The sequence below is a fragment of the Lissotriton helveticus genome, chromosome 5_1 (assembly GCF_964261635.1).
Source record: "Lissotriton helveticus chromosome 5_1, aLisHel1.1, whole genome shotgun sequence".
In the NCBI taxonomy this organism is placed as follows: domain Eukaryota; kingdom Metazoa; phylum Chordata; class Amphibia; order Caudata; family Salamandridae; genus Lissotriton; species Lissotriton helveticus.
In genome coordinates, this window is record NC_136065.1 from 1,093,820,583 (window position 1) to 1,093,846,471 (window position 25,889).

At 43.3% G+C, this 25,889-nt stretch overlaps 1 protein-coding gene across 1 annotated transcript in view; it reads right to left on the bottom strand.

Moving 5' to 3' along the window:
- Positions 1 to 18,753: 18,753 nt before the first annotated feature.
- The window catches only part of CALHM3 (calcium homeostasis modulator 3), a 56,879-nt gene continuing 49,743 nt past the window's right edge, over positions 18,754 to 25,889 (bottom strand). The window contains exon 3 of the mRNA XM_078641173.1: positions 18,754 to 19,230. Coding sequence (XP_078497299.1) covers positions 18,754 to 19,230 — 477 coding nt within the window. The remainder of the gene's footprint in view (positions 19,231 to 25,889) is intronic.

The window sequence follows — 25,889 nt, forward strand, 5'->3', positions numbered from 1 at the left end:
ATTTTAGTGATTAAAGGAAACCCTAATTTAATGCAGTTGACTAGTTTTAATATCGGATGGAACCAGGGCACTCCATATTCTTCCAGATCCTGTTGAATCCATCCATAACTACCCGGGATACCTATATCTGGGCCTCTTTGGTAGCCTGGGGATTTCTAAAAAGGCAAAAACCTCAATTTCTGCTCTTCTTAACATGCTATTTAAGTAGAAATTACTGTTGCTCAGAATGCTGTTAGCTGATCTTGACAGCCAGTACATAAATGCCGCCTGGTAATATCACTTCATTCTAGGGAGTGCCAGCCCTCCCTCTCCCAAATGTAAATGAAAAGCCTGAAACTTAAGCCTGGGTTTTTTCCCTAGCCAAATAAAATGTCATAGTGTGGAATATATTGTGTTCAAAGAATGATTATGAAACTTTAATCATGACATTAGAAACAAGCATTGGAAATGCAATAGGTCTCGGATTTTTTTGAGTTAGAGCTAATGGCATTGTAAATAGCAATGTCTTTTAGCCCTGTGTTATGGAGTGTATGCATGTGGTATGTAGTAGAAATATGTGGGTTGCATTGGAATTGTATCAATGGTGGCATGCTGCGCTTTAGATGAATATGTTTAAAAGTAAAGTGCACCATACTGCGATTGGTACAATAGTTTATTGTGGATGCGTTAACAATTGAAGTGTACACTGATGGCTGTTGGTGTGTGTGCCCGTAGAAATTGTTTACTGATGGCTGGTGGTGTGTGTGCTTGGTGGAAGCGTGCACTGCCGGCTGGAGGTGTGTGTGCCTGGTGGAAGCGTGCACTGACGGCTGGTGGTGTGTGTGCGTGGTAAAAGCGTGGACAGATGGCTGGTGATGTGTGTGCCTGTTGAAAGCGTGCACTGACGGCTGGTGGTGAGTGCGCCTGGTAAAAGCGTGCACTGACGGCTGGTGTTGTGTGTGCCTGGTGAAAGTGTGCACTGATGGCTGGTGGTGTGTGTGTGTTTGGTGAAAGCGTGCAGTGACGTTTGGTGTTGTGTGCCTGGTGGAAGCCTGCACTGACGCCTGGTGGTGTTTGTGCCCGGTGAAAGCGTGCACTGATGGCTGGTGGTGTTTGTTCCTGGTGAAAGCGTGTACTGACGGCTGGTGGTGTATGGTTGTGTGTGTGGTTGTGTGTGTGGTGGTGAGTGTGTGGTGGTGTGTGTGGTGCTGAGTGTGTGGTGGTGAGTGTGTGGTGGTGAGTGTGTGGTGGTGAGTGTGTAGTGGTGAGAGAGTGGTGTGTGTGTGTGTGTGATGTGTGTGTGTGTGGTATGTGTGTGTGGTGTGTGTGTGTGGTGTGTTTGTGGTGTGTGTGTGGTCTTATGTGTTCTCCAGTCAATCTCACTCTGCAGTCAGTCTGCAGTCACTCTGCAGTCACACTCACTCTGCAGTCACACTCACTCTGCAGTCACTCAGCAGTCACACTCACTCTGCAGTCACTCTGCACTCGCACTCACTCTGCACTCACTCTGCACCTACACTCACTCTGCACTCACTCTGCACCTGCACTCACTCTACACTCACACCCACTCTGCACTCACTCTGCACTCTGCACTCACACTCACTCTGCACTCACTCTGCACCTGCACTCACTCTGCACCTGCACTCACTCTGCACCTGCACTCACTCTGCACTCACTCTGTACTCTGCACTCACTCTCTCTGCACTCACTCTCTCTGCACTCTGCACCTGCACTCCCTCTGCACTCTCTGCACTCACTCTGCAACTGCACTCACTCTGCCCCTGCACTCACTCTGCTCCTGCACTCACTCTGCACTCACTCTGCACTCAGCACTCTGCATGCACTCTCACTCTGCACTCATTCTGCACGCACTCTGCACTCACACTCACTCTGCACTCACTCTGCACTCACCCTGCACTCACTCTGCACTCTGCACTCACTCTGCACTCACACTCACTCTGCACTCACACTCACTCTGCACTCACACTCACACTCACTCTGCACTCACAGGTTGCACTCACACCCTGCACCTGCACTCACTCTGCCCCTGCACTCACTCTGCACTCAGCACTCTGCACTTACTCTGCACTCACTCTCACTCTGCACTCATTCTGCACGCACACTGCACTCACTCACACTCTGCACTCACTCACTCTCACTCTGCACTCACTCTGCTCTCTCTCTCATTCTGCACTCTGTCTCACTCTGCACTCATTCTGCACTCACTCTGCACTCACTCTCACTCTGCACTCACTCTCACTCTGCACTCATTCTCACTCTGCACTCATTCTGGACTCACTCTGCACTCACTCACACTCTGCACTCACTCTCACTCTGCACTCACTCTCACTCACTCTCTCTCTGCACTTATTCTGCACTCACTCTGCACTCACACTCTGCACTCACTCTCACTCTGCACTCACTCTCACTCTGCTGGCCTCTCAACCTCTGCAAAGGGCTGCAACTAGTCACTGCGCTTTGATAACCTTTGAACCGGTTTTAATTTTATCTAGAAGCTACTGATAATGCACCAGATGATGGATGGATGGTGATCACATCAATAATTATGAGAAAAACGCTGCAGCCGCAGATTTGCGCCACTGGCCATGGTTACACTTAAACTGTTCCATTGCCATTTAATCTCATATCAAGTTCCCTCACGTTACTTTACGTTATGGTATATTTTATGCTATGTTTTATGAGACCAAGTAAGGATTCAATATCGACTACGAACTCCTTGTTGTATATAACCCCAACAAACTAGGTACAACATGTGAAACAACTAAAAAACCATTATGTGGCAGGGTTGACTGCATTTTGTGAGACTATTAATACATTTTTCCCCCTCATTTTCGCACTTGTTAAGAGTGTCTGGGCATAGGTTGCAACTCATTAGTACCAGTGTAACCCCCATGTGAAGCAAAAAGCAACAGAAAGTTGGCCTCTCAACCTCTGCAAAGGGCTGCAACTAGTCACTGCGCTTTGGTAACTTTTGAACCGGTAGAAACAGCTTTAATTTGATCTAGAACCTGCTGATAATGCAGCAGATGACGGCTGGATGATGATAACATCAATAATTATGAGAAAAACGCTGCAGCCGCAGATTTGCGCCAGTGGCCATGGTTATACTTAAACTGTTCCATTGTCATTTAATCTCATATCAAGTTCCCTTACGTTACTTTACGTTATGGTATATTTTATGCTATGTTTTATGAGACCAAGGAAGGATTCAATATCGACTACGAACTCCTTGTTGTATATAACCCCAACAAACTAGGTACAACATCTGAAACAACTAAAAACCCATTAATTTGATTCTGAAGTGATCGAATGTGATCTTATTTACGTGCACCTACATCTCGTTTTTTTTGTTTGACTGCGATGTTTTGAAAAGAACACAAGGTTGTGTGTTGAAAATGCATTCAAAACGTGGGCATTAAAACACGGAAACACCGTCTGGAAAGTTAAGCTCCCCAATTCGTGAAATATATGATCCTGCCAGAGTAGAGTGTCCCTCGGGCAATGGGAGAGCGTCAGCCTCGGCCAATCCCGATGTGTCTGCATCTGTGTCTGGAAAGAGTTTCTGCGAAGGAAAATGTGTGGTACCTTTCTGCAGAGAGGCGGCTTGTGGAGGGGAACACGCTGGATGCTGAGTGCTAGTGCACGGGGTACGGAGGAGAAACTCGCGATCCAGCTGGAAAGTGCTGACAATGGCAAGAGAAACACCGTGACGGTGGCACGGCAGAGAAAGTTATTACTTTTTGTTCTGTTCACTGGAGAAGGAGATATATATGTATAAACTAAAAAGCCTGGAGGTAGGAGAGAGCCGGTGCTGTGGTTACCTGGCCTAGTTCTGCTGTCCCTGTCGTCCCAGCAAACAGTTTTTGCCCCTTGCCCTCTCCCCCATGTCCCCAAAACAGGCACCTATGATGCGAAAACGACAGCCCCTGGTGAAGGGGTCACGTTGAACCTGTGCGCGTGACGAGATATCACCTCCTGCGTGTGAAAGCGTGAAAGGAAGGTGCGTGTGTGCATGTGCGGCCCATGTTCACTAGTTCTCCGGCATCGCTCTTAGCTGACAATACTCCGGAGATTTATACGCTATACATCTCAACAGAAGCAGTGCGGGGAAGAGCGTGACAACAGGGCTCACGAGGACTTCCCCCACACAGGTGTGTGTGCACGCATGTGCACTTTGTGGAACTGCCAGTGTAGGAAAGTACACTAGAGCACGAAAGGCCTTGGAGTCAGCCTTTAAGTCAGTCAGCAACGGCTCCACGGAAACGAAGTGCGAGGAAACCCGTCCTGGGAGTTATGCGCCTAACTCCGTGTTATAGGCTTTCTAAGCACTGCATTGCGCCGCCAGGAGCAGTGCGCCCTGAGTCGGGTTTAGATGCGGCGGCCAACTCACAACAAGGTTTCCGGGAGGCGGCATGCGCACACACACAGCTGAGAAAAAAGAAACTCGAGAGTGGTGCACGCGCGCCCAGCATCTGTCTTCAATTACCGCGGGCCCTGACAGCCGCGATAATTGCAGAAATATGGCCTTCTGGTGCGGGTGACCGCACGCAATATGCCATAGGCGGAGCTACTCTACCGCCTATGGCCTATTGCGTGCTCTCTTCCAAAAACACACGCACGAGAAGGCCAATTGAAATGCAGCTGGCAAAAAAAAAGACGAAAAATCACAAGCAGCCAGGAATTTGTTAGGTAGGTTTTCGGAGGCCCTAAGAAAAGGACTCTTGGGCTCCGCCCACACTGCTACGCACTGCCAAGCCATGTCTGAACTGGGGTGGCTGAGGATTATGAATCCAAAACCGGTCCCAGGATGCTTGTTTCCGGTCCAGGGAAGACATGGCTTAGCAGTTCGGGCTGGACTGTTCCCACAAGGCACAGGGTCAGACTGATTTGCATATAGCCATGTCTGAACTGGGGTGGCCGAGTGAGCTAAAGAATGGTAATGGATTAAACCCAGATCAGTTGACTGGGGGTGAGTGTTTGATTTGTTCAAACGCTCCGTCCATCATCCCCTTTTGTATCGCAGTTTGTGCAGGTAACAGCAGAATGGCAGTGGGGCCGTGTAAGGGGGGATTTTGAGGGAAGAGTCGGAGGAAAAAATAATTATTTATTCAATTTTCCCTCTGCATCGTCCCTCGGAATCCCCCCTTACACAGCCCAACCGATGTTACCTGCACGCACCACGGCTGATTGATGTTATGGAATTGTTATTGTTATGCTCAATTGACCAGGCTAAATATCTATCCATGTGCTCACTCTCCTTGTATCTTTTTTGAAGAAATGTGTTATGGTTTAATACTTCTACTGAGGTAAAATATTCTTTCAAATTCTGTCTCGCTCGAGCAACCTCCATTTTAGTTCCCAAGTTGGTGTTGAGATAGATGCCATCGTTGCCTGATTTAAGGCTGACTGCCGCTGTTGCAATTTTACCTGTTCTAGTTAGTTTTTCTTCACTTAAAAAGCAATAACTTCACCTCTAAAGAAAGCTTTCTGCACACCCAGGCCGATATATCAGAAGCTTTATCTATATAGGGCTCCAGAAAAACCTCCAGAGCTTGCTGCATACTTTCTCCCCAGTTTTCGTTTGCTAATAAAGATTTAGTGAATGCCCATCTAAACCTTATGCTCTGACAAGCTGGCAGATAGAGTTCTAACGTAATTATCAAATGGTCTGAGAACGCATTGATTATGATATCTGTTTGGCTTCGGCAAACAAATGTGTGAAGTTGAAAAGAAATCTATTCGTGAGGCTGAATTGAAACTTTTTGAAATACAACTGATTTGTCTGTCATACAGATGATTGATGCGCCAGGGGTCTATTAAGGCCTGAGATGTTTTAATAATCTCAGCATCTTATTAGTTTTAGGTTTGTTTTTCTGTTTAATAATAGGAGAGGAATCAATAGAAGTATTGGGAAGAAAATTAAAATCACCCCCAATTACCAGCAGTCCTACTGCTTCTTTTGCAATATTATTTATGGCTTCTAAGGCTAGGGGTAAATCCACTATGGGTCCATAATAGCTTATGAAATTTATTATATGGTCTTGCACCTTAGGTTTCACCCAATTCCATCTATCTCCAGGGTCACTGGTTACATCTAATATCCTACTACATACGTTTTTAGTGATTAAGTATCTACCCCTCTAATTGCTGCATCTGAAGATACAAAAACGCACGTTGGATGTAGCCTGATGTATTTAAGGGGGGGCTTGTGGCTTTAAGAGGAGTCTCTTGGAAAAATACGTGTCTAAGGTCTTAAATCATGATAGCATCGGCTGAAAGTTAACACTGTTGTTCAGGCCATTGGCATTAAAAGAAATCCTTTTTAACAATCTAGAAGCCATGATTTGTTGCAAAGTAATTGAACAGCCAAGTTACAAATTCGAATTAAACCTCTGCTATATCTTTTTGTGACACTCCTATCCCCCTTTTCCCTCCCTGTCCATCACCCCATTTCCCTCCTCCTGTAGAGCTAGGACCCCTGAAGGCCTCAGCTTCCCTGAACTCTCTACCTGGGCCAGTCCCACCCACTCCTCTACCCCGCCCCCACCTCCCCAATTTTTGAGTGCTTTGGAATAGCACTCATAATTGCTTCCACAGGTAACTGCAGCATATCATCAAAGCCTTTTTAAGAAAGAAAGGAACATTTGAAAAAAACGGTGGAAAAAGAGAATCTCACGTAAAAAAACGAACAAACAGAGCCAAATGCAATCAGTAATAAAAAGAAAAAGAGGCGTGATCTAACTCGTTGGGAAATAATCCCAACATTCACTGTTTGCCGCCCAGAAACCGAGAGTCCCATCATCTTCTCATCGGGTTTTAGGACCTTTTTTTGCCTTCCCTTCTCCGGTGATGAGCTGAAGAAAGTCATTAGCTTGCTCGATTGAGGCAAAGATATGGAATTGCCCCTCAAGTAGAGCTCTTAGCTTGAATTGTTGCACAAGTTCCACTTGACCGGCATGCTTTTTAAAGGGATCGATCATTGCTTCAAATTCTCGGCAATGACAATTGCACCGAAAACATATCTGAAAAAGTTTGGAATGAGAATTGTCCGTTGTCTGGGACTGTCTAGTTCTGATATCTTTCATCAGGATTTATTCTTTTATGCAAAAGTCTTCACAGTTGACCAAAGATGTGCTTGGATATTTTGCATTAGGAGACTAAAAAAAAGAACACAATGAGCTTCCATAATAGTTAGGACCTCATCCTTTAATTGTTGTTTCGTGATCATGTACTGTTTGACCAAGTCTAAAATCAGCTTGATAGGACCCTGGTCATTCTCTCGTCCTTCAGAAATCCCAACGAAGTGGAGATTAGAATGGCGGGATCTTTTCTCTATATCTTCTATATCCAATTGTAGCTCAGTTAATTCTGATTTGCATTTAATTATTGAAGTGTCTGGATTGGTTTTAAAATCCTCAAGGTCGGAGGTTCTTTGCTCTGCTTGTGCCTATCTGAAATTGAATTGCTGTAAGGCTGCGTTTATTTAACTGAGCTGTTCATGTAGCTCTCTATGAGCTGTTTCTTGCAAAGTTTGTATCTATTATCTCCCCTAATATTTGTTGCAGTAGCTCAGTAAGCTGAGCGGGCGGTCCTGTTGATAATTCAGCTGTCAAGCCAGCATGTAGCAAATCAGATTTTAGAAGAGTCTCTGGAGGCTGTACATGAGGCAGCAGCAGGAGGGACATGTTTCTATCCCAAAACTCTTTATCTTTTTGTGTGGCTTCTATCCTCCAGATGGATTTTTGTTCACTTTCCGCATTCATATCGGAGGCTCTCTTTTGGTGAGCTGCACTAGTGAGAAGGGAGAGTTGCAACGTATTGTCTTTATTTGTTGGCCCCTTGGATCCACCAGGGGAGTTTTTGAAGGTGAGGGGTAAAACAGTTGGTAAACAAATGTTGTTTTAGAGACAGGAGCGAGCTCTAAATATGGATACCCTTCACCTATTCGACAGAGCCTGGAATTGTTATTGGATTGTAGCCCAATTATGAGCTATTATCTTGAGTAGTGGTCATTGATCCCGTAAGGAGAGACAGTTCGCTAAGGTCACTAAACATTCTCGAGTTATCTCTTATACCTGTACTCTGTGTGGCCTCAACTGCTCCCTCTCATGGGCTTTGAATTTCCATTGTGGGGACATTCCCTGTTTATCTAATTGTCATTGTTTTTGTCTTCTTTGGCATTGATTATGCTCCACACTCCACACTCCTTCTGCTTCTTCTTTATAGTCCATCAGAAATTTGAGATCTGCTTTTTGAACCATTTCCAGGGTTCTTGTACTTGGCCCCCAAAGTCGCTTGATGGTTGCGTGGTCTGGGATTCTTGATTGAGTTAGCTGGAATTCGACCTTTTCCTGCAACTTCGGCAATTGAGTGCTGCTTTATTTAGCCAGAGAAAAGAGAACCCAACCCAAGCTGTGCATACAGGATGGGGAGTATACCACAGATAGTTGGAGGTGTTGCAATCCGCACCCACATTTATATGGTGTTAAATTGATTTAAAAACTTTTAAACACTTTTAACAATCTAAAATTCAAATAAAAATGTTATAACAGTAAAACACTGGAATAAATAAAAAACAATACAAAAATACCAGAATTGTTAAAACACTGTTTGATCATACTATTCAGTACAATATTTTAAAATAAACCAGACCTCTCAAATTCTCAAGTAAGCCACAAGCTAAAACAATGTATGTATTCTGCATACATAACTTTTTAGTATTTTATAATTTAATCATTTCTTTTAGAAAAAACACGTCACCGATTCCCAAAAATTACTTCACAACCAATCATAAAAAGTGAAATAAACAATTTTTACAGACATTTATTTTATAATCACATCATTCAATGCAATACAAAAACAAGTTAACTGAAAATATTCACTTTGAACATAACCTAATTTATAGAAAAATCAGTAAATACATAATATTTCATATTTTTATTGAAAGGCTACCCACTCAATCCACCAATAAATCCCACATCACCATAAATAAAATCATTTTAAAATGATAAGACATGTAAAGAAACAATAACAATGGCAAACATCACAAATGATAACTATTAGGTAACAATAATGAACAAGCAGTAAAGACTACTACCCACCAAAATCCCATTGCACCAGTCAACATATAACAAAATAATAAAGTATTTTTCTAAAAAAAAGCAGGCAAACAGTTTCATTATTTATAAGCAAATAAACAAGTACACAATAGATTAAAAATGATAAGGGCATAATTAATAGATTATTCAGTTATTATGAGTTTTGACACATTTTATTTAAAAACTCAAAACCCCAATAAACCCCACAATCCCAAATTTATATGTATTACATAATTAACAATATATTAATTGTGTAAACAAATACAAATAAAATATTGAATAATTAGAATCTTGATGTTTTTAAATAAATTCATATCTAGGTTTTTTTAAAAACACACTACCTACCCAATCCACAAATGAACTCAACAATACCCTACACCTATACACTACTATAATATTTGTGTAAAATAAATACACACATATTTGTAAAACATACATACAAAATTAAAACCATAATACAATAGAACAAGAACAATACAGTTAAAAACGATCATTGTAAACAAAATTAAACTGCAATGTTATTGTAAGTCAGAAAATAAAAATAGACTTATTGTTGATATTTTTATGCATGCTATTTTTGTAATCACAATATTCTGCCCACAATATTATGGCTGCAGGATATGTTTGAGTCAATATTTAGATTGAATACACTTGACCCCATCTTCAGTGGTCTGAGAAAATTAGCAATGAGACTCTCCACATTTCAGGAGGGTCCAATACCAGTTTTGGAATACTTCAAAGTATAGGAATTTCAGTTTGGATTCGCCCACATGATAGGGAAGAGACGAGACAAGCCATCTAGAGAGTATTTTTTGCTCAGTGATATTTGCTAAAGCAGACAAGAGGCATTTAGGACTGGTGTGGGAGAAATTCCATAATAAGGACACCATACAGGCCCCGGGACAGGCCCCACTTGTAGAGGTAATGCATGATCAGGGACGCTTGTAAGGCGGTCATGTGTGAGCTGAAATGACTTTTCAGACCACTGGAAATTTGATCTATTTATGTAGGTCAAATTTCCATTTACAGATCATGAAATAATTTAAGAGAATCCCCTTCATTCTCCATTTTATTCAAGTCAGTGATCTTTTACCTTTTTATATGCCCATGCTATGCTATAAAGATGCCAAGAGGTGCTCAGGTTTGTGTACTTTCAATCATCTATGTGCCAATCTCCATGTAGCAAACAAGTATATGAGGGCCAGATAGTTGGCATTTCTTGGTAGCGATTTGCATGTATAAATAAACAGAATACATTTTTAGCATTTAAGCATGTATCATTCAGTCTCTATTCACTGAGGTGAATCTTGCAACTTGGGTAAAAAGCAAGCCACCTGCGTTAAGTGATGCACTATATGATATGCCAATATGTGTGGATATTTACAACAAGGGGTGGTGATGGACAGAGTCTCTGAATTAAGCAGAATACTCTCACCCAGTCAAGAGATCAGGGCTAGATCCAACACCGTTTTTTAGCTCCTTGCACCATCCCAGTTTCAGAACCTGGCTGTATGCAAATTAGTCTGTCCCTGGCCCAGTGCATCATGGGAACAGGGCAGACCAGACTACAAAAGCCAATTCTTACACTGGGAAGGAAACAAGCTTCCGGGGACCGGTTTCTGGCATTTCAGCCGTCTTCGGCCCGGCTTGCTTGAATCCTGATGATGCAATGAGCAAGGGACTCACATCTGAGTATACCCTTCCACGCTTATGGTGGACAAAAATATTTACAACAAGGGGTGGTGATGGACAGAGTCTCTGAATTAAGCAGAATACTCTCACCCAGTCAAGAGATCAGGGCTAGATCCAACACCGTTTTTAGCTCCTTGCACCATCCCAGTTTCAGAACCTGGCTGTATGCAAATTAGTCGGTCCCTGGCCCAGTGCATCATGGGAACAGGGCAGACCAGACTACAAAAGCCAATTCTTACACTGGGAAGGAAACAAGCTTCCGGGGACCGGTTTCTGGCATTTCAGCCGTCTTCGGCCCGGCTTGCTTGAATCCTGATGATGCAATGAGCAAGGGACTCACATCTGAGTATACCCTTCCACGCTTATGGTGGACAAAAATATTTACAACAAGGGGTGGTGATGGACAGAGTCTCTGAATTAAGCAGAATACTCTCACCCAGTCAAGAGATCAGGACTAGATCCAACACCGTTTTTTAGCTCATTGCACCATCCCAGTTTCAGAACCTGGCTGTATGCAAATTAGTCTGTCCCTGGCCCAGTGCATCATGGGAACAGGGCAGACCAGACTACAAAAGCCAATTCTTACACTGGGAAGGAAACAAGCTTCCGGGGACCGGTTTCTGGCATTTCAGCCGTCTTCGGCCCGGCTTGCTTGAATCCTGATGATGCAATGAGCAAGGGACTCACATCTGAGTATACCCTTCCACGCTTATGGTGGACAAAAATATTTACAACAAGGGGTGGTGATGGACAGAGTCTCTGAATTAAGCAGAATACTCTCACCCAGTCAAGAGATCAGGGCTAGATCCAACACCGTTTTTTAGCTCATTGCACCATCCCAGTTTCAGAACCTGGCTGTATGCAAATTAGTCTGTCCCTGGCCCAGTGCATCATGGGAACAGGGCAGACCAGACTACAAAAGCCAATTCTTACACTGGGAAGGAAACAAGCTTCCGGGGACCGGTTTCTGGCATTTCAGCCGTCTTCGGCCCGGCTTGCTTGAATCCTGATGATGCAATGAGCAAGGGACTCACATCTGAGTATACCCTTCCACGCTTATGGTGGACAAAAATATTTACAACAAGGGGTGGTGATGAACAGACTAATTTGCATACAGCCAGGTTCTGAAACTGGGATGGTGCAATGAGCTAAAAAACGGTGTTGGATCTAGCCCTGATCTCTTGACTGGGTGAGAGTATTCTGCTTAATTCAGAGACTCTGTCCCTCACCACCCCTTGTTGTAAATAATTTTGTCCACCCTAAGCGTGGAAGGGTATACTCAGACATGAGTCCCTTGCTCATTGCACCATCAGGATTCAAGCAAGCCGGGCCGAAGACGGCTGTAATGCCAGAAACCGGTCCCCGGAAGCTTGTTTCCTTCCCAGTGTAAGAATTGGCTTTTGTAGTTTGGTTTGCCCTGTTCCCATCATGCACTGGGACAGGAACAGACTAATTTGCATACAGCCAGGTTCTGAAACTGGGATGGTGCAATGAGCTAAAAAACGGTGTTGGATCTAGCCCTGATCTCTTGACTGGGTGAGAGTATTCTGCTTAATTCAGAGACTCTGTCCCTCACCACCCCTTGTTGTAAATAAATATGTGTGGAAAGCAAAGGCCACTGGACGTGATGTGTGCTATTTGCTTCTGGGACTTCAGTCTGGATGTTCTTCTGTCCTAGATGTACAATGTAATACTAGGGTCAATTTGGGTAAGCACTGATTCCCACACCTGCAATGGCAGCATTCCATGTACATAAATACATCTGAGCGTGAAAGTAATTTTACCTGTTTGAACTCTACCCCACATCACTAAATTAAGATGGAACTAAAAAAAAACGATATCACTCTCAGGCATGAGAAGTACTAAATTGTACTCTATCATCCATTCAAGGCCCCTGTTAAGCTGAATTCTGAAGTATTTGAGGCACACGAGGATCCACTGTGTATATTGGTCACACAAGCAGGTCCTGTGGCAATGTTGGACATGGCTAATACCTTGCATTTCCCTCAATTGACTCTGTACCCAGAGAATTTGGAGAAAACATGTACCAGAGACATCACAGCAGGTAGGGACAAGTCAGGTTTCGGTACGTTGACAGGATGTCATTGGTGTATAGAAATGCCTTAATTTGGCTTGATGTAGTTTGTATCCCATGACTTTTCAAACAGATAGAGGTTCCAAAGTGAGGAGGAACAGCATAGCTGACAGCCAGGGCTGGACTGGCCGTAGCAGGCACCAGGCCTTTTTCTGGTGGGCCAAGAGAGTGGGGGCCTGTTTTTGACCTGTAGGGGCGGTTTTCTTCTGGGGCCTGGTTTTGCAACAGTGCTGCAATATCAACCCTCTGTAACAAAAGTGGCAGCGGTGCTTGACACTAGTTCCATATCCTTAACGGCAGAGCCCTATATAATTGGACATTTGAGGAATTGTGCACCAGCCTGGCAATGAGTCATTAGTTGCATGGTCTCTTCACTCATGCTTAGTTTGAAGGCGTACTTCGTGAGCTCACCCTTGTTACCTCCCACCCTTGCATGTTCACGAGTGCGTCCTAGAGACTACATTATCATTGTCCCCTGGAGTCACTGCCTTTGGGAGTCGGTCAAATGGTACAACCTGCATGCTGCAGGCTAGATGTTGATTGGAAGCCTTGCTGATTCCACATCACATATCTCCTCTGACTCTCAGCACATTGGTGCTTGGCGCTACTGTCTTTGATCACAAAAAGCTGTAGGACCCACACAGCCACAAAGTGCCAATTCCAGCCCACATGAAGATGGTGGTAGTATTCAGGTAGGAGTGAGATAATGTGGGGGGGTGATGTCTCTATGTCGTGGCTTACTTGTTACCTCACGCTTCTTCCACCGTGCCTTAACCCCTATTCTTTTCACACCCAACTCATACACCTGCACCTGTCCTTGCTTAATCCCTGGTCGCACCTCCTGCGAGCCTCCCCCACCTTTTTCACTCTCCCTTGTGGCTTGGCCCACAATTGACATCAGTGGTCCTCTGTGTACAGGGAATACAAGAACGTAGCAGCCTCATCCTAAGCACTCACCTAAAGCCCGCCTCACCCTGTCAACAGCCCCTATTGCTCAATGGCCAATGGTGGCCAGCCCCTTTCCCTGAAAAGCCTAGGAGACAATAGTCTCGCATACACCCACCAACCAGCAAACCAGCAAAATGTTCCTCTTTAACGGTCTACAAACATAGTCCAATGTATAAAAACCTCTTGACCCAACTGAATGCAGTATATTATTTCACAGTTTTTAGATTTAACAAGCCCACCCTTACTCCAGCCTGCCTGCATCCCTAGTTTGCCTTCGACTAAACAAATATTGTAAGCTATTGATGGCGCACTTGCCTATATGGAAATGAGTTCCGAACAGGCAAATTGTACTACCAGCCTGTTGGGAGATTTTCAGATTTACCTAAGAAGAAATCTGCCTCTGTCTGCCAGAGCTGCATTGCAGAAAAAAACGGTGTCATATGTGCTCACAGCCCTTTGAAATAAACTTTACACTAACACACCAAATATTTTTTTGCTGGTGTTTTTTGAAGTGGCCTCTTTACAGTACTCCACCAAGCCATAACCTAATCACACCTCATCCAGCTTCATCTGCCTCTCTCGGCATGCGCGCGCCACCCGTGCTTAAACTGTAAAACAATAAGTGCCAGGGCTCTCGTCAGGAGGCCACTGCAGCTTGAACCACACATTGCCCCTTCCATGCTGCCAGTGATAGTAACAATGCAACTATTAACTGTCACACTCCTACAAGTGTGACTATTCAGACTATTCCAGGCCCCCAAAGGTATAAGAATTACTTGGGCAGCAGGAAATACTCATTTTTAATGTATATTTAATTAATAATGACCTTTTGTTGTGGTAATCTCAAATTTGCCAGACAGCGCCAACTTGTGACATACAGTCACAAGCACCGGTGTTCAAAATTCCAGTGCCGGTGCCGAGCACCGAAAAACACTGGCTCAGATTAGGCACTGCTCACTACTCACCCCAGAGCTGTGAGCAGCGAGAAAGCAGCTAAAGGGGGTGAATTCACTTTAACTAAGCTCTCACAGCACCCTAAAGCCTGCTTTTCATAAACAATGGTGGGCAAAAGACCTTCTTAAAGTGCCTTTGACTCTCTCTTACAGTAGGTGGGTTGGAGTTCAACGATTTAATCTGTAAGGGGTGCTGAGAAGTACAAATCAACAACCATGCTACAATACAATCAAGAGATAAGTAACTTATGCTTTAGACAAAGACTGATATTAAAATAATAATCATGTTTAGACTAGATAGAAATAAAAGGTAAAGGGGGGAAACGAGTCATTACAATAAAATACATTTACCTGTTCATTGAATAAAAGATAAAAATCAAAATCGTCAAAATAACCAATAGCGCTATTATATTCCTTATCACACTTACTAAAGATCCCCTAAACAGGAATAGACTGCAAAATGTGTAAATGTCCCAGTCCACTGGAGATATGTAGCAAATTATGAGGGTGGTCTTTGGGGATGTATGAACATATGTGCATATGAATGGGCTATATGTGTATGGGTGATTGAGAGCCTGTGTTGTATGTACTTGCAGCACAGGAAATACCTTTCACCATATGTCAAACCTTACATGTGTAACACAAACCTACTATCTTTTAGTTTAAATCGGCAACATTAAAAGTGCAGGAAAATATACTTTTTTAAAGTTCATAATATGGAACATTTTCCTGCACTTTAAATTTCCCTCATTTTTTTAAAAAAAGATTGTATTTTATCATTATACTTATGGTACAGTGTCTACTGGCAACTGGGAGTAAGGGGCTAACTGTTTACAAAGGTGACACTTTGAAATGGGAGGAAAAGGAAATGAAGAGTAAAATTACTCATTAAGGTAACTTCCATTTTAATTTTCTTCCATTTAAAAGCATTCAGAAACATCACTTACTTCACAGCTTCCAATATTAGGTTGACAAGGAATTTTATTTAAGAGTTACAAACCTCAGTGTTTCAGTTGTTCACCTCCGTGGCCCAGCCTGGGTCATAAATCTGACTGAGCACTGCTTATTATCAGGGCCAGCTATCTGCAGCCTGATGATAATAAAATACAAACACCTCATTCCTTTATCTTTAAAGGGAATATATGACCTTGTGCTTATTTAAAATTGAACTGGGCTGTGAGCTACCCTGAAGGTGTCTGGGAGCTACTGGTAACTCGTGATGGACTGTTACAAGCAGTGCTAAGCACCAACCAAATAGTGGATTTATACTGATTAATTTAAGGATATTGATGCCATGTTCTGAACAGTCAATTTGTTCAATCTTTAGCACTTATGTATAGGGTTGTACTGGCCAGTGGGGCTGACAGTTAAGTGTATGCGACAGTATTTTTTTCTGGTTGTGGGCCTGTTTTATAGTCTGCCGGTCCAGTTTTACTGTTGACTTCTCTGTTATTAAAACACGCATTTCCTGCAATAATCTCAAATTCATGCAGTCTTACATTCCTTGCAAAAACGCGTAGAGTGTCTTTAAAGTTCAAAACTGCCCCAATTCGCAAATATGGACCATTTATATAGCTATTTGATTCGTTAATGGGGGACACTTTTATTTTGGTGCCCGAGCCTGTTTTCTTTCCCAGTCGCACCCTGCTTCTGTGTTAGATTTCACTTTACAATCACCATTGTCTTTATTTCTTTGGGATAAGCAAAGTATTGTGAAAGTTTTTACAGTGATGGCACATCCTTCATGCCAGCTGCGACAGAGCTCCGCCTTCACTTTGAAACTGCTGCACAGACTAGCATAGTTGAGAGTTGATGCATTTTAAACCTCTTGCTACATTTTTGAATTTGTCGCTCCTTCTCCTTCTCTCTATGTCTACCATCAGTGGGCTTCCAGCTAGCTGGCATGGTCCATCTCTGGTCAGCAGTTAGCATGCACTGGGTAAGGTAATTACATTTTGCTCATGAGCCACCCTCAGCTCCGTACATGGCATCAGCCCCAATGTGTGATAACATGACATATTTAGCACAAAGTTTTGACAACTTCCTCGGAGGAGAACAGCTAGGGTACCAGTAATCTATTGTGCCCTGGCAAATGCTACTGGACTGGCCAAATGTCCTTCAAAATGCAAGCAGCCAACAAGCCAACACACTCTATATCCTTTCCATTCAATTTAAATGTAGCTACACACACCCACCATCGTAGTCGGGCACCCAAACACATCCAGAAATACACATATTCACGTATTGGCTTTATCAGTGCTTGATTTATAGAGGTGGTAACTTGCAGCCACTTCTGCTCCTCGTACAGATATATGCTGTATAAGAACAGACATCCTGGCCTCCTCCCCTTGATCTTGTCCTCGCGCATCCTTGTCCAGATACCTACATCCAGAATCACTCAAGGAATCTAATAGTCTATTCCACTCCCTCCTCTCTACAGAACATATTAGAATGTGTGAGTCGCTGTCGCACAAGAAAGAGTCAAGATAACAGTTGCCCACGCTTTACCTTGAAAACAGGCTCTGTTAAATGTGGCTTTCATCCTAGTCCTAAATTCTCTGCCTTGTCTCCCAATGGGCCTACTGTTCTTTGATTTACTGCTCCACCAAAGCCATAAGAACTCTTGTACCATAACATGGTCCACTCAAGAGAAGCATCACAATCTCGCCGCTGAACTAGCAAAAAGGCTCAGATTAATCATGGCCTCAGCCTGTGAGCCGTCTTACATCAGAAAGGAGCTACTGAGCACAATGCGTTTGTTCAACATATGGGAATGAGGCGCCTATAGAAGACAACAACAATACAAATACTACCTGAGATGGACACCAAGGCACCCACAACTCTCTCGTGCTCATTTGAGGCTCCTACGCTTTTTTTCGCCTCTGAAACCCAGCATGCAGTTATGTCTTTAGGCATAATATTTAGGTTGGAATACAAAGGACCACATAAACAACTGGTGAGGCCACCTATAATGGGCAAACACCAAGATTGTGTATCGGTGTGTGTATTTGTGTGAGTGTGTGTGACCCTTTCTTCGAAATGTATTAATCATTCCCCCTTTCACTTTCACATTTCTTTCTATTTCACTTTTTTATTTCTCTTTTCTGTCATTCCTCCAAATCTTTTCCTCTCCACAGTTTCAGTTTTAATGGTGTCCCATCGCCATTTTTTTTACATCTTGGTTTTTGTTTCTTCTCCTACAGCCCTGGCTTCTCCTTTAGGCTTCACAGCCAGCTATAGTACAGATTTTTGACTTTATTTTATGGTCTCTTGCCTTACTAGACGTGTTGATGGAGCATAAGGTTTGAAGTGTCTTTGCTTTTACTAATAGAAGTTATGATGGAGCAGACGGAGGGGTCAGAAGGAATGCAGTTCGGGCATGGGGACCCGGTTGGCCCCAATCTGGTGACAACACTGCAGGCATGGCCAATGAGGAGCCAGTGATATCCACCTTTGCCACAGCAATCTTGCACTGATGGATTTGAACTGGCTCACTACTTTGGCAACTACTTCTATTCCTTGCTCTGGGCACGCCCACCATCCACACTTATCTTCTCCTTATTCTAATCTTCTGCAACCTTCCATCTCCACAACCTGTCTGATGTAGTGAATCATTGAATTCAAGACAGTTTTGATGAATTCATGCATTAACTATCCCTCAACTTGCATGAGAAGCACATTACTCAGATAGATCCCAAAACAAAATTGATGTTTTCAATGTATCATTTTCTTCGCAAAATGTGCTTGTCACTTAAGGCCTTAACGTTTGGTGGCTGGGTTACTAGGATGGCTATCTCTTCTGCCATATTACAAGTGCCACAGGCTGTATTGACCTGAGTTGCAACATGGTCCATCCACCACCATGTTTATGACAGAATACCCCATCCGGCAAACTTTAAATAAGCCCCCTAATTTTCTAAAAAAGAAAAAAACTACAAATGGACTATTGTATTTTGGCTTGTACGTTTTAAACATCTGTGTGCTTGGCTTTCCTTGGCTCATGTGAAAAGTGCCACCCATTACACTCGCTGTACCCCCCTAGGCACACTGATTCCGTTGACCGGCAGTGTGGTCGCCTGGCCGCTGGACTGATGTCAAGAGGGGGTTTATCTTCGTACCAGGTTTTCAGGAGACAGTTCATCTGGTCGAGGTCGGTGATCCCGCGAATCTGATCCTCTTCCTCCTCTTCCTCTTCCGACACCTTGGTTTTAAAATTTCTTAACCTCATCTCGTTCTGCATACTCTCAAAGAAGTAAACGATGCACTTGTGCGCAAATCCCCTTGCGTGCTCACAACAGGTCTCGTCGAAAACTTTCTGCTCCAGGTCAATGTAGTTGCTCCAGTAACGGGTTTGCAGGAAGGCGGTCTGGTTGAAGCAGGGCTTGAGGGACCGGGCTAGGAAGGCCAGCAGAATCAGGAACAACAAAATACTCCAGCCAAGAGCCTAGACAAACAGAGAAATATAAACAAAAGGAAGGTGGTTAAACAGGTGTGAATGGATCTGAGGCAGAACAAATGACTTCAACTACGGGTGGGGCATGTGAAGAACAGTGAAAGTTGTCTAAAGAGCATCTAAGGGGAAGGAAGTTGTTACCGAATGCTTGGTGAATAATCTCTGGGCTCTTTCCAAATCCAGTTGGATTCTTGATTTTTTGCACCCATATTTGGATTTTGAATTTTAAGGTAAATAGCGCACCTCCATGTTTTTTCCCCTCAATAATTTTCACCTTATAAAATCTGGTGGCATTTGCATGGGGAAAAAGCCATATCATACCTAGTTGTTATCAGTGCTTTAAAGGGCCAGTACTCACCAATACTGAGTACGGCACTTCTGAATTTTTTGGCAGTCAGCACTGGCAAATCTCTGTAGCCAGGGAGAGTACTGGTACTCTGATCGACGGCACAGCAGGCTAAGGTTAGATTTCTCTTCAAGTGCAAATGCTGCTCTGCTTCTGAGGAGCTTGTAAGTAACTGAGTAGTGAAGTAGGCTTTTGCAGAGTTGCTGCTGAAGATTCCAGCAGTGTCCATTTGAATGTACCCAAACTGCAGGGGTTTGAGTGGGCTTGTGTTACACTGTGATTAACAGGACAGGGTCTCTAGACAGACCATGCACTGTCAGCCAGGTGTGCAGAACCATTCAGGTGAAAGTGCTTTAGCTCCCCACCTCACCCCTCTGTCAGGTGTGTGAAATTAGCTGGGGCCTCCAGTCAGTAATCCAGTCCCATTTAGGGTATTGCACTGTCTGTAGTAATGTGAGTGGCAGTGCAAGACAGTGCTCCACCTTTGTTAAAGTCGGATTTCTTTTCATGTTTTTGTTCAGCACAGGAGCTGCATCCCTTTGTGTGCCCCTCCAACACTAATCGCTGCATTTATGTGATAACAGTGACTGCCCTGGGTAATGGGTCCATGTGTGTGAAGTTAGCCCTGCCCATAGGGCAATGAATAGCAGGGAAACAGCAGCACTCCAGGAATGAACTCCCATGACAACTGGTGATGTACGTGGTTGGGGGAAAGAGGAGATGAACATAGTAGGAAAGAGGAGGGATGAATGTAAAGAAGTGAGGTGACAGGGGAAGTGAGGATTGACACTTTTTTCAGATAAAAATACCAGATATTTGTTGAGTCCTGAAATCATGAATGGGCTTAGAAATGGTATTTTAACACAAATTTGTTTAAAGTCAAAAAATCTGGTACATTTCTTGTTAACTTTTATATTTCTATATACACAAAAATAATTAAATATATAGCAAAATACTGGCCAGGTGGCAAACTTAGGGGATGAGTACAGCATAGAGAGGAGAACAGGAGGCAAGTAGGGAAAAAAACAGTGAGAAAATGTAAGAGACTTGTGGAGAGAATTAACAAGAAGTAGGAGGAATTAGGCAGAACTAGTGAGAGAACAGTAGAGGCTTGGTAAAGATGAGAGGCGAGTGGAAAGGACATGTGGATGAAAAAACACGGAACAGCTTGGTAAAGATGAGAGGCGAGTGGATAGGATATGTGGATGTAAAAATAACGGCACCAGCAAGAGACAGGAAGAGACTGGTCGTAGGGTAAAGGGCAGTGGCCGTGCTTTAAATGGGCCAGTACTCACATGTACTTACTACCGGCACTTCTTATTTTCATCACTATAAGTACTGCACTTCTCTACTGTGAGGAGAGTACCGGCGCTCATGAAAGGTAGGCTCATTTACTGCAAGTGCTGGTGAGCACTAGGCTGTCAGCGTTGGAATGTATCTGACAGCCAAGGCCCTTTCATATTCCTGAGCTGAGCTACTGCTGAACTATTCAGTGGGGGCTTTTTTGCATGATGTTCCTGTGTTCACCATCACACTGTGTTTGACAGTGGAGGGCCCATTTAGGCCCTGTGCTGTTAATCACATCCACACTATTATGCGGATGTGTACAAACATCCGCATAGGCTGACATAGGCTATTAAAAAAACCATGGGAGGTAAGGAGTTTAAAATGGCTTTAATCCCACCTGAGACTTTGTGTGAGTTTTTGAATATGTCTGTCTGCTTGCCTGCTTGTGTGTTCCTGCTTTTGTGTGCCTGTTCTTCTGTGAGAGAAGGAGGGGGAGAATCAGGACACTTTCAGGAGATATCTTAAGGGGAATGTGTGGAATTCTTTTGTGTACATGTCTGCTTGTTTCTTTCTGTCTGTGTGCATGCTTGAGAATTTATAGCATTGCACCAAACACATAACAGAATGGCATTAAGATGAAGCAAATATTACAAAACAAGGAAATGTTATCATAACATCCTGTTTGGCTTTCATTTTGGGTAATGAGTTAATCTGTTTTGTTGATATAAATGCATTTCTTATGTGTTTTGATATCTGTGCTGCCATTGGTACAGAAGTCATTATGTATGATCAGATCTTGCCCTTAGCCCCGCCCCAGCGCTTCCCACCAGCCACGCCTCTAGCTCATTTTAATGAGTACCAGCACTTATTTTTTCCCATTTAAAGCACCTGTTGTCACAGTTCGAAGCAGTGGAAAGGCAGTATTACTGCGTTATCACAAGTCTGACATGTCAAACTCAGAGCACTGCCATAATAATACACCAGGTGGGTGATTCTGATGTCGGTCAGAAAGCCTCTGACCGACAATAGGATTCTCCTAGACCATGTCAGAACCCATCCTCCCGACTCGGTCGGAAACAATTCCGACCTACCGATTACGATGCTCGCGGTTGGAAGGGGAACCTTTCGGTCATTCCAAATCGATTCTGACCGGCACTTGGGGAATCTGAGTCAGTTAGAGCCGATTCGCACAGCTCTACAGACTGCGTTTCTGACAAACCGTTTACGATGTTGGATTCTGGTAGCCTTTTGGCTTGGTCTGTTCGACATGAAAATGCTGTTGGAAACTGACTTTGGGGGCTCCTAGCAGGTCTCCCTTCATCCTGAGCCCTCCGGTTGGGGGCTGTGGGGGATCTAAGGAACCATCCTCTGAAACCATACACTGTGTGGCAGGCACCATGGGGTGCCCGTGACAGGTTGCAAGATTTTCCACAGACACCCATTTTCCCCATGGGATCCTGTGTTGTAGGTCGGAACACAGGCCGCCATTGAAGTCAATGGGAGGCCTTCTGAACGTTGTTCGGAAGCATTGTAATTCATGGTTCCTTTGACTTTCGAGGAGACTCTGATCTCCAAAAGAAGCTGGTAAAGAGAATTGTTTGTTGGGGCTCAGGGTATGAGAACAAATGGAACAAGAGAGCAGGGAAGGAAGGCAAAGATGGAGAAAAAGATGGCGAGATGGATGGATAGAGGGGGATGATGGGTATTGAGAAAAATGGAGAAATGGGTGGATGGATAAATGGATGGATGTATGGGTGGAGAGAAGGAAGGTTGTTGGAGATTAGTAAGGAAGAATAAGAAAGAATGTATAGTGGAGAGAGAATGGAGGATGGTTGGACGAGCAGGAAGGAAATGGATTGATGGTGCAGAAAAGGAATGATAGATTAGTGGAAGAAGAGGCTGATGGATGAACTCGAAGTTCCTGGTGCTTATGTCTTTTTCTGCCAATGTGGGCTTAGGGACCACAGCTTCACAATGATACATGTGGAAGAACACTCTAAGAAAAAGATTTTGAGGAGGATGGATAGAGGGAATGATGGATTGGCAGGAGAATGGAGAGATGGATAGATGGGTGAGAAAATGGATGGATGGATAATATGAATGACGGAGAGAGGGAAGGGTGGATAATGAAGAGACAGAAGGAAGGGAGGATAGATGGATGCGAAGTAAGAAAAGATGGATTGATGAGTGATGGGTGGGTGCAGAGAAGGAAAGATGGATTTGTGGATGATAGACCAATGGATGAATGGATAAAGAGCAAGAAAAAGGGGAACAACAGAAAACTGGATGGGTGAAAAGAAGGATGGTTGGGTGGATGGAAAGGAGGATGTCTAGGGAGGTTGGATGGATGGAGGGAAGAAAAGATGGATCGATGAATATATGAAGAAAGAAGAGGAGCAACAGAAGACTGGATGGAGAGAAAGATGGGTGGATGGATGAAGAGGAGAATGTCTGGGGAGGATAGATGGATGGAGAGGTGAGAGTATGGATGAGTGAAGAAATGAGAGAATGAAAGCTGGATAATCGAGAGAAGGAAGTGTGGAAGGATGATTGAAGAAGGAAGACATGCTGGATGGATGACTGGATGAATGGAGAGAAAGAGAGATAGATTAGTGGATGGAGAGACCAGTGGAGGGATGAAAAGAAGCATAGGATGGGAAAAAGAGATGGAGGATGGAGAGAAGGATGGGTGGGCAGATGGAAGGGAAAAGGAAGAAAAGAGATGAGAGGAGGGATGGCAAGATTGTTTTGAGAATTCCTTGGGGGGGACATACACCTCTCCCCTAAAAGAGGCGCACTTACCTCACTTGCATGCTCAGTGTCATTTGGACATAGTTCAAGTGAGGGATATTATATTTTCTGCCTATTGTCATGATAACAATATCATTGTATGTTTTTCAGCTGTGTTTTCCATTATATTTTTACTAGCCTCTTGAAACTATTTACTTTAATCCGTAAGTCTTTTTTACTCTAAATCAAAGACTGATGTTGAAAAATAAGCGATGTCCCTAAAAGAAAGCGTACCAGTGCCCAGCACCTGCAACCATCAGCATAAATTATTCACTGTGTACGAGGGAATCATGCATGGTTGATGCCTATGCATTACGTGTGTGTGTGTGTGTGTGTGTGTGTGTGTGTGTGTGTGTGTGTGTGTACGTGTGTGGAAAACCTGCCCTGCTGCTACTTCAGCTTCAACTGTTTGTGTATATGATGGAAGCATGTACATAGGAGCTGCACATATTTAGGCTCCACCTTCTGCATATCAATTATATGCATTTACGTTTAACTCTTATATTCAATGTGTGTTTAACTTAATTAATCTGCATGTTCCACTCTAATAAGAATGTTAGTAGGCTACCACTTTTGAGCTTGTTAAGAAATGATAGATAGCTGTACTGAGTTGAATGATAATCAATGTTACTGTATTTCCCAAATATGTATTTACACTTTAATAATAAATGTTTAATTCCTAAGGATTTATAATATTCCATATTGATTCTTGAACTAATTTAGCTTGACGTTGGGCCTTAGCTGAGCACTGCACACTTTAAAGTTGCCAGTATGCTGGTTTTCTCCCCTCTGCAAGGGTGTAATCTGGTCCCACGTTAGTTAGATCAAGGTGTATTATGTATTAAAGTGATAGTGAGGTCTTAGATGAGAAAGCTGTCTGCAGATATGCAGAGATGGTGGTGAAAGGAGCCTCCTGTACCCGGTGTATTGATGCAACTCTCAAGGACAAACAGATTTGTACATAATTGTGTGAGGATGGGAATTTAGGGAGTTTACTGGTTCCTGGCAAATACAGCCATGAGATTGGCTCCAGACTGTGGTATTGAGATATGGAACTTCTGGAACCTTTTTATGGCGCTATTAATTAGTGTTCTATAGTTTATTATAGCAGACCATACCCCAACTTAGAAGAGAGCAGACCTCTGTTGGGCTTCCCCCTGAGCAGAATGTTTCATGCTACAATTGCATATGCATGTAATGTTGAGCAGTTGAAGTTGTTATTGTGTTCGTTGCAGTTCAAGATTCCGGGATAGATTTGTGTATATCGTTGTTAACTTGTCTGCTGAAGGTTTGTAGTGCTGGTTGTGAGGTACAATCAACTGCAAAATTGATAGGGAATTTCAATTTGTTGTGAGAGTTCTAACAGTGAATAATGCTGGTAGATCCTGTTGTGCAAAGAAGAAAATGCATTAGTCAAGGTGATTTCAGAGCTCTCAGCTCTGTTAAAGGTAATGTAGGAAAATGTTATTCCTTCCTTGTCCCCTTATGTGTTCACTTTGAATTTCTTTAGTGAGTTGCGTTATAGTGAGCCTTGCTGGTATTGTTTGGTACATAATCAAGTATCACTCTGTGATAGGTCACCCCGGGGAGCGCTGAACAGAGATTGGGTACTGGTGCTGGAAAATAGTATATTGTGATTGTTTAGAACAGATTTTTAAATTATCATAAAATTGAAATGTTTCAGAGCTATTAAAGTCTTGATGAGAGGTGATATGAGAGTTCTCGTCCGAGAGTGTAATGATTCTCCACCAGAAGGCTAGATTAATGGTTAGTACATGGGTTAAATGTGGGGCTCCCCACATGCATTTGGCATAACCTGTGGCATAAGATGACTCACAAAGAAGGGCCATTACAATTACCTCAATATGTGACATTTAACGTAAGAATTATTGAACATTTGAGGCGTGTATTATATGATATGAAGCCTCCACCTAGACCTGCCCAGTATGAGGCTTTGAATGATTGGGAGCACACTGCTAATGCCAAAGACAAAAAGAACTATCAGAACAGAGCTAAGAAAACTGTTTGCAATTATATGAATGCTAAATGGGATGCAGAACAGTAAAGGTGGAGAAGGGAAGTAATTGAGGGAGCTAGGATGTACACTGTATTGACAAATGAAAAATCCCCAGGAGAGAAAGATATAGAGAAACCAGACAAATCTGGTACAGACAGTGACTCCAGCAATGACTTTTTAGACGACCTATTATCATAATGTCCCCCACAA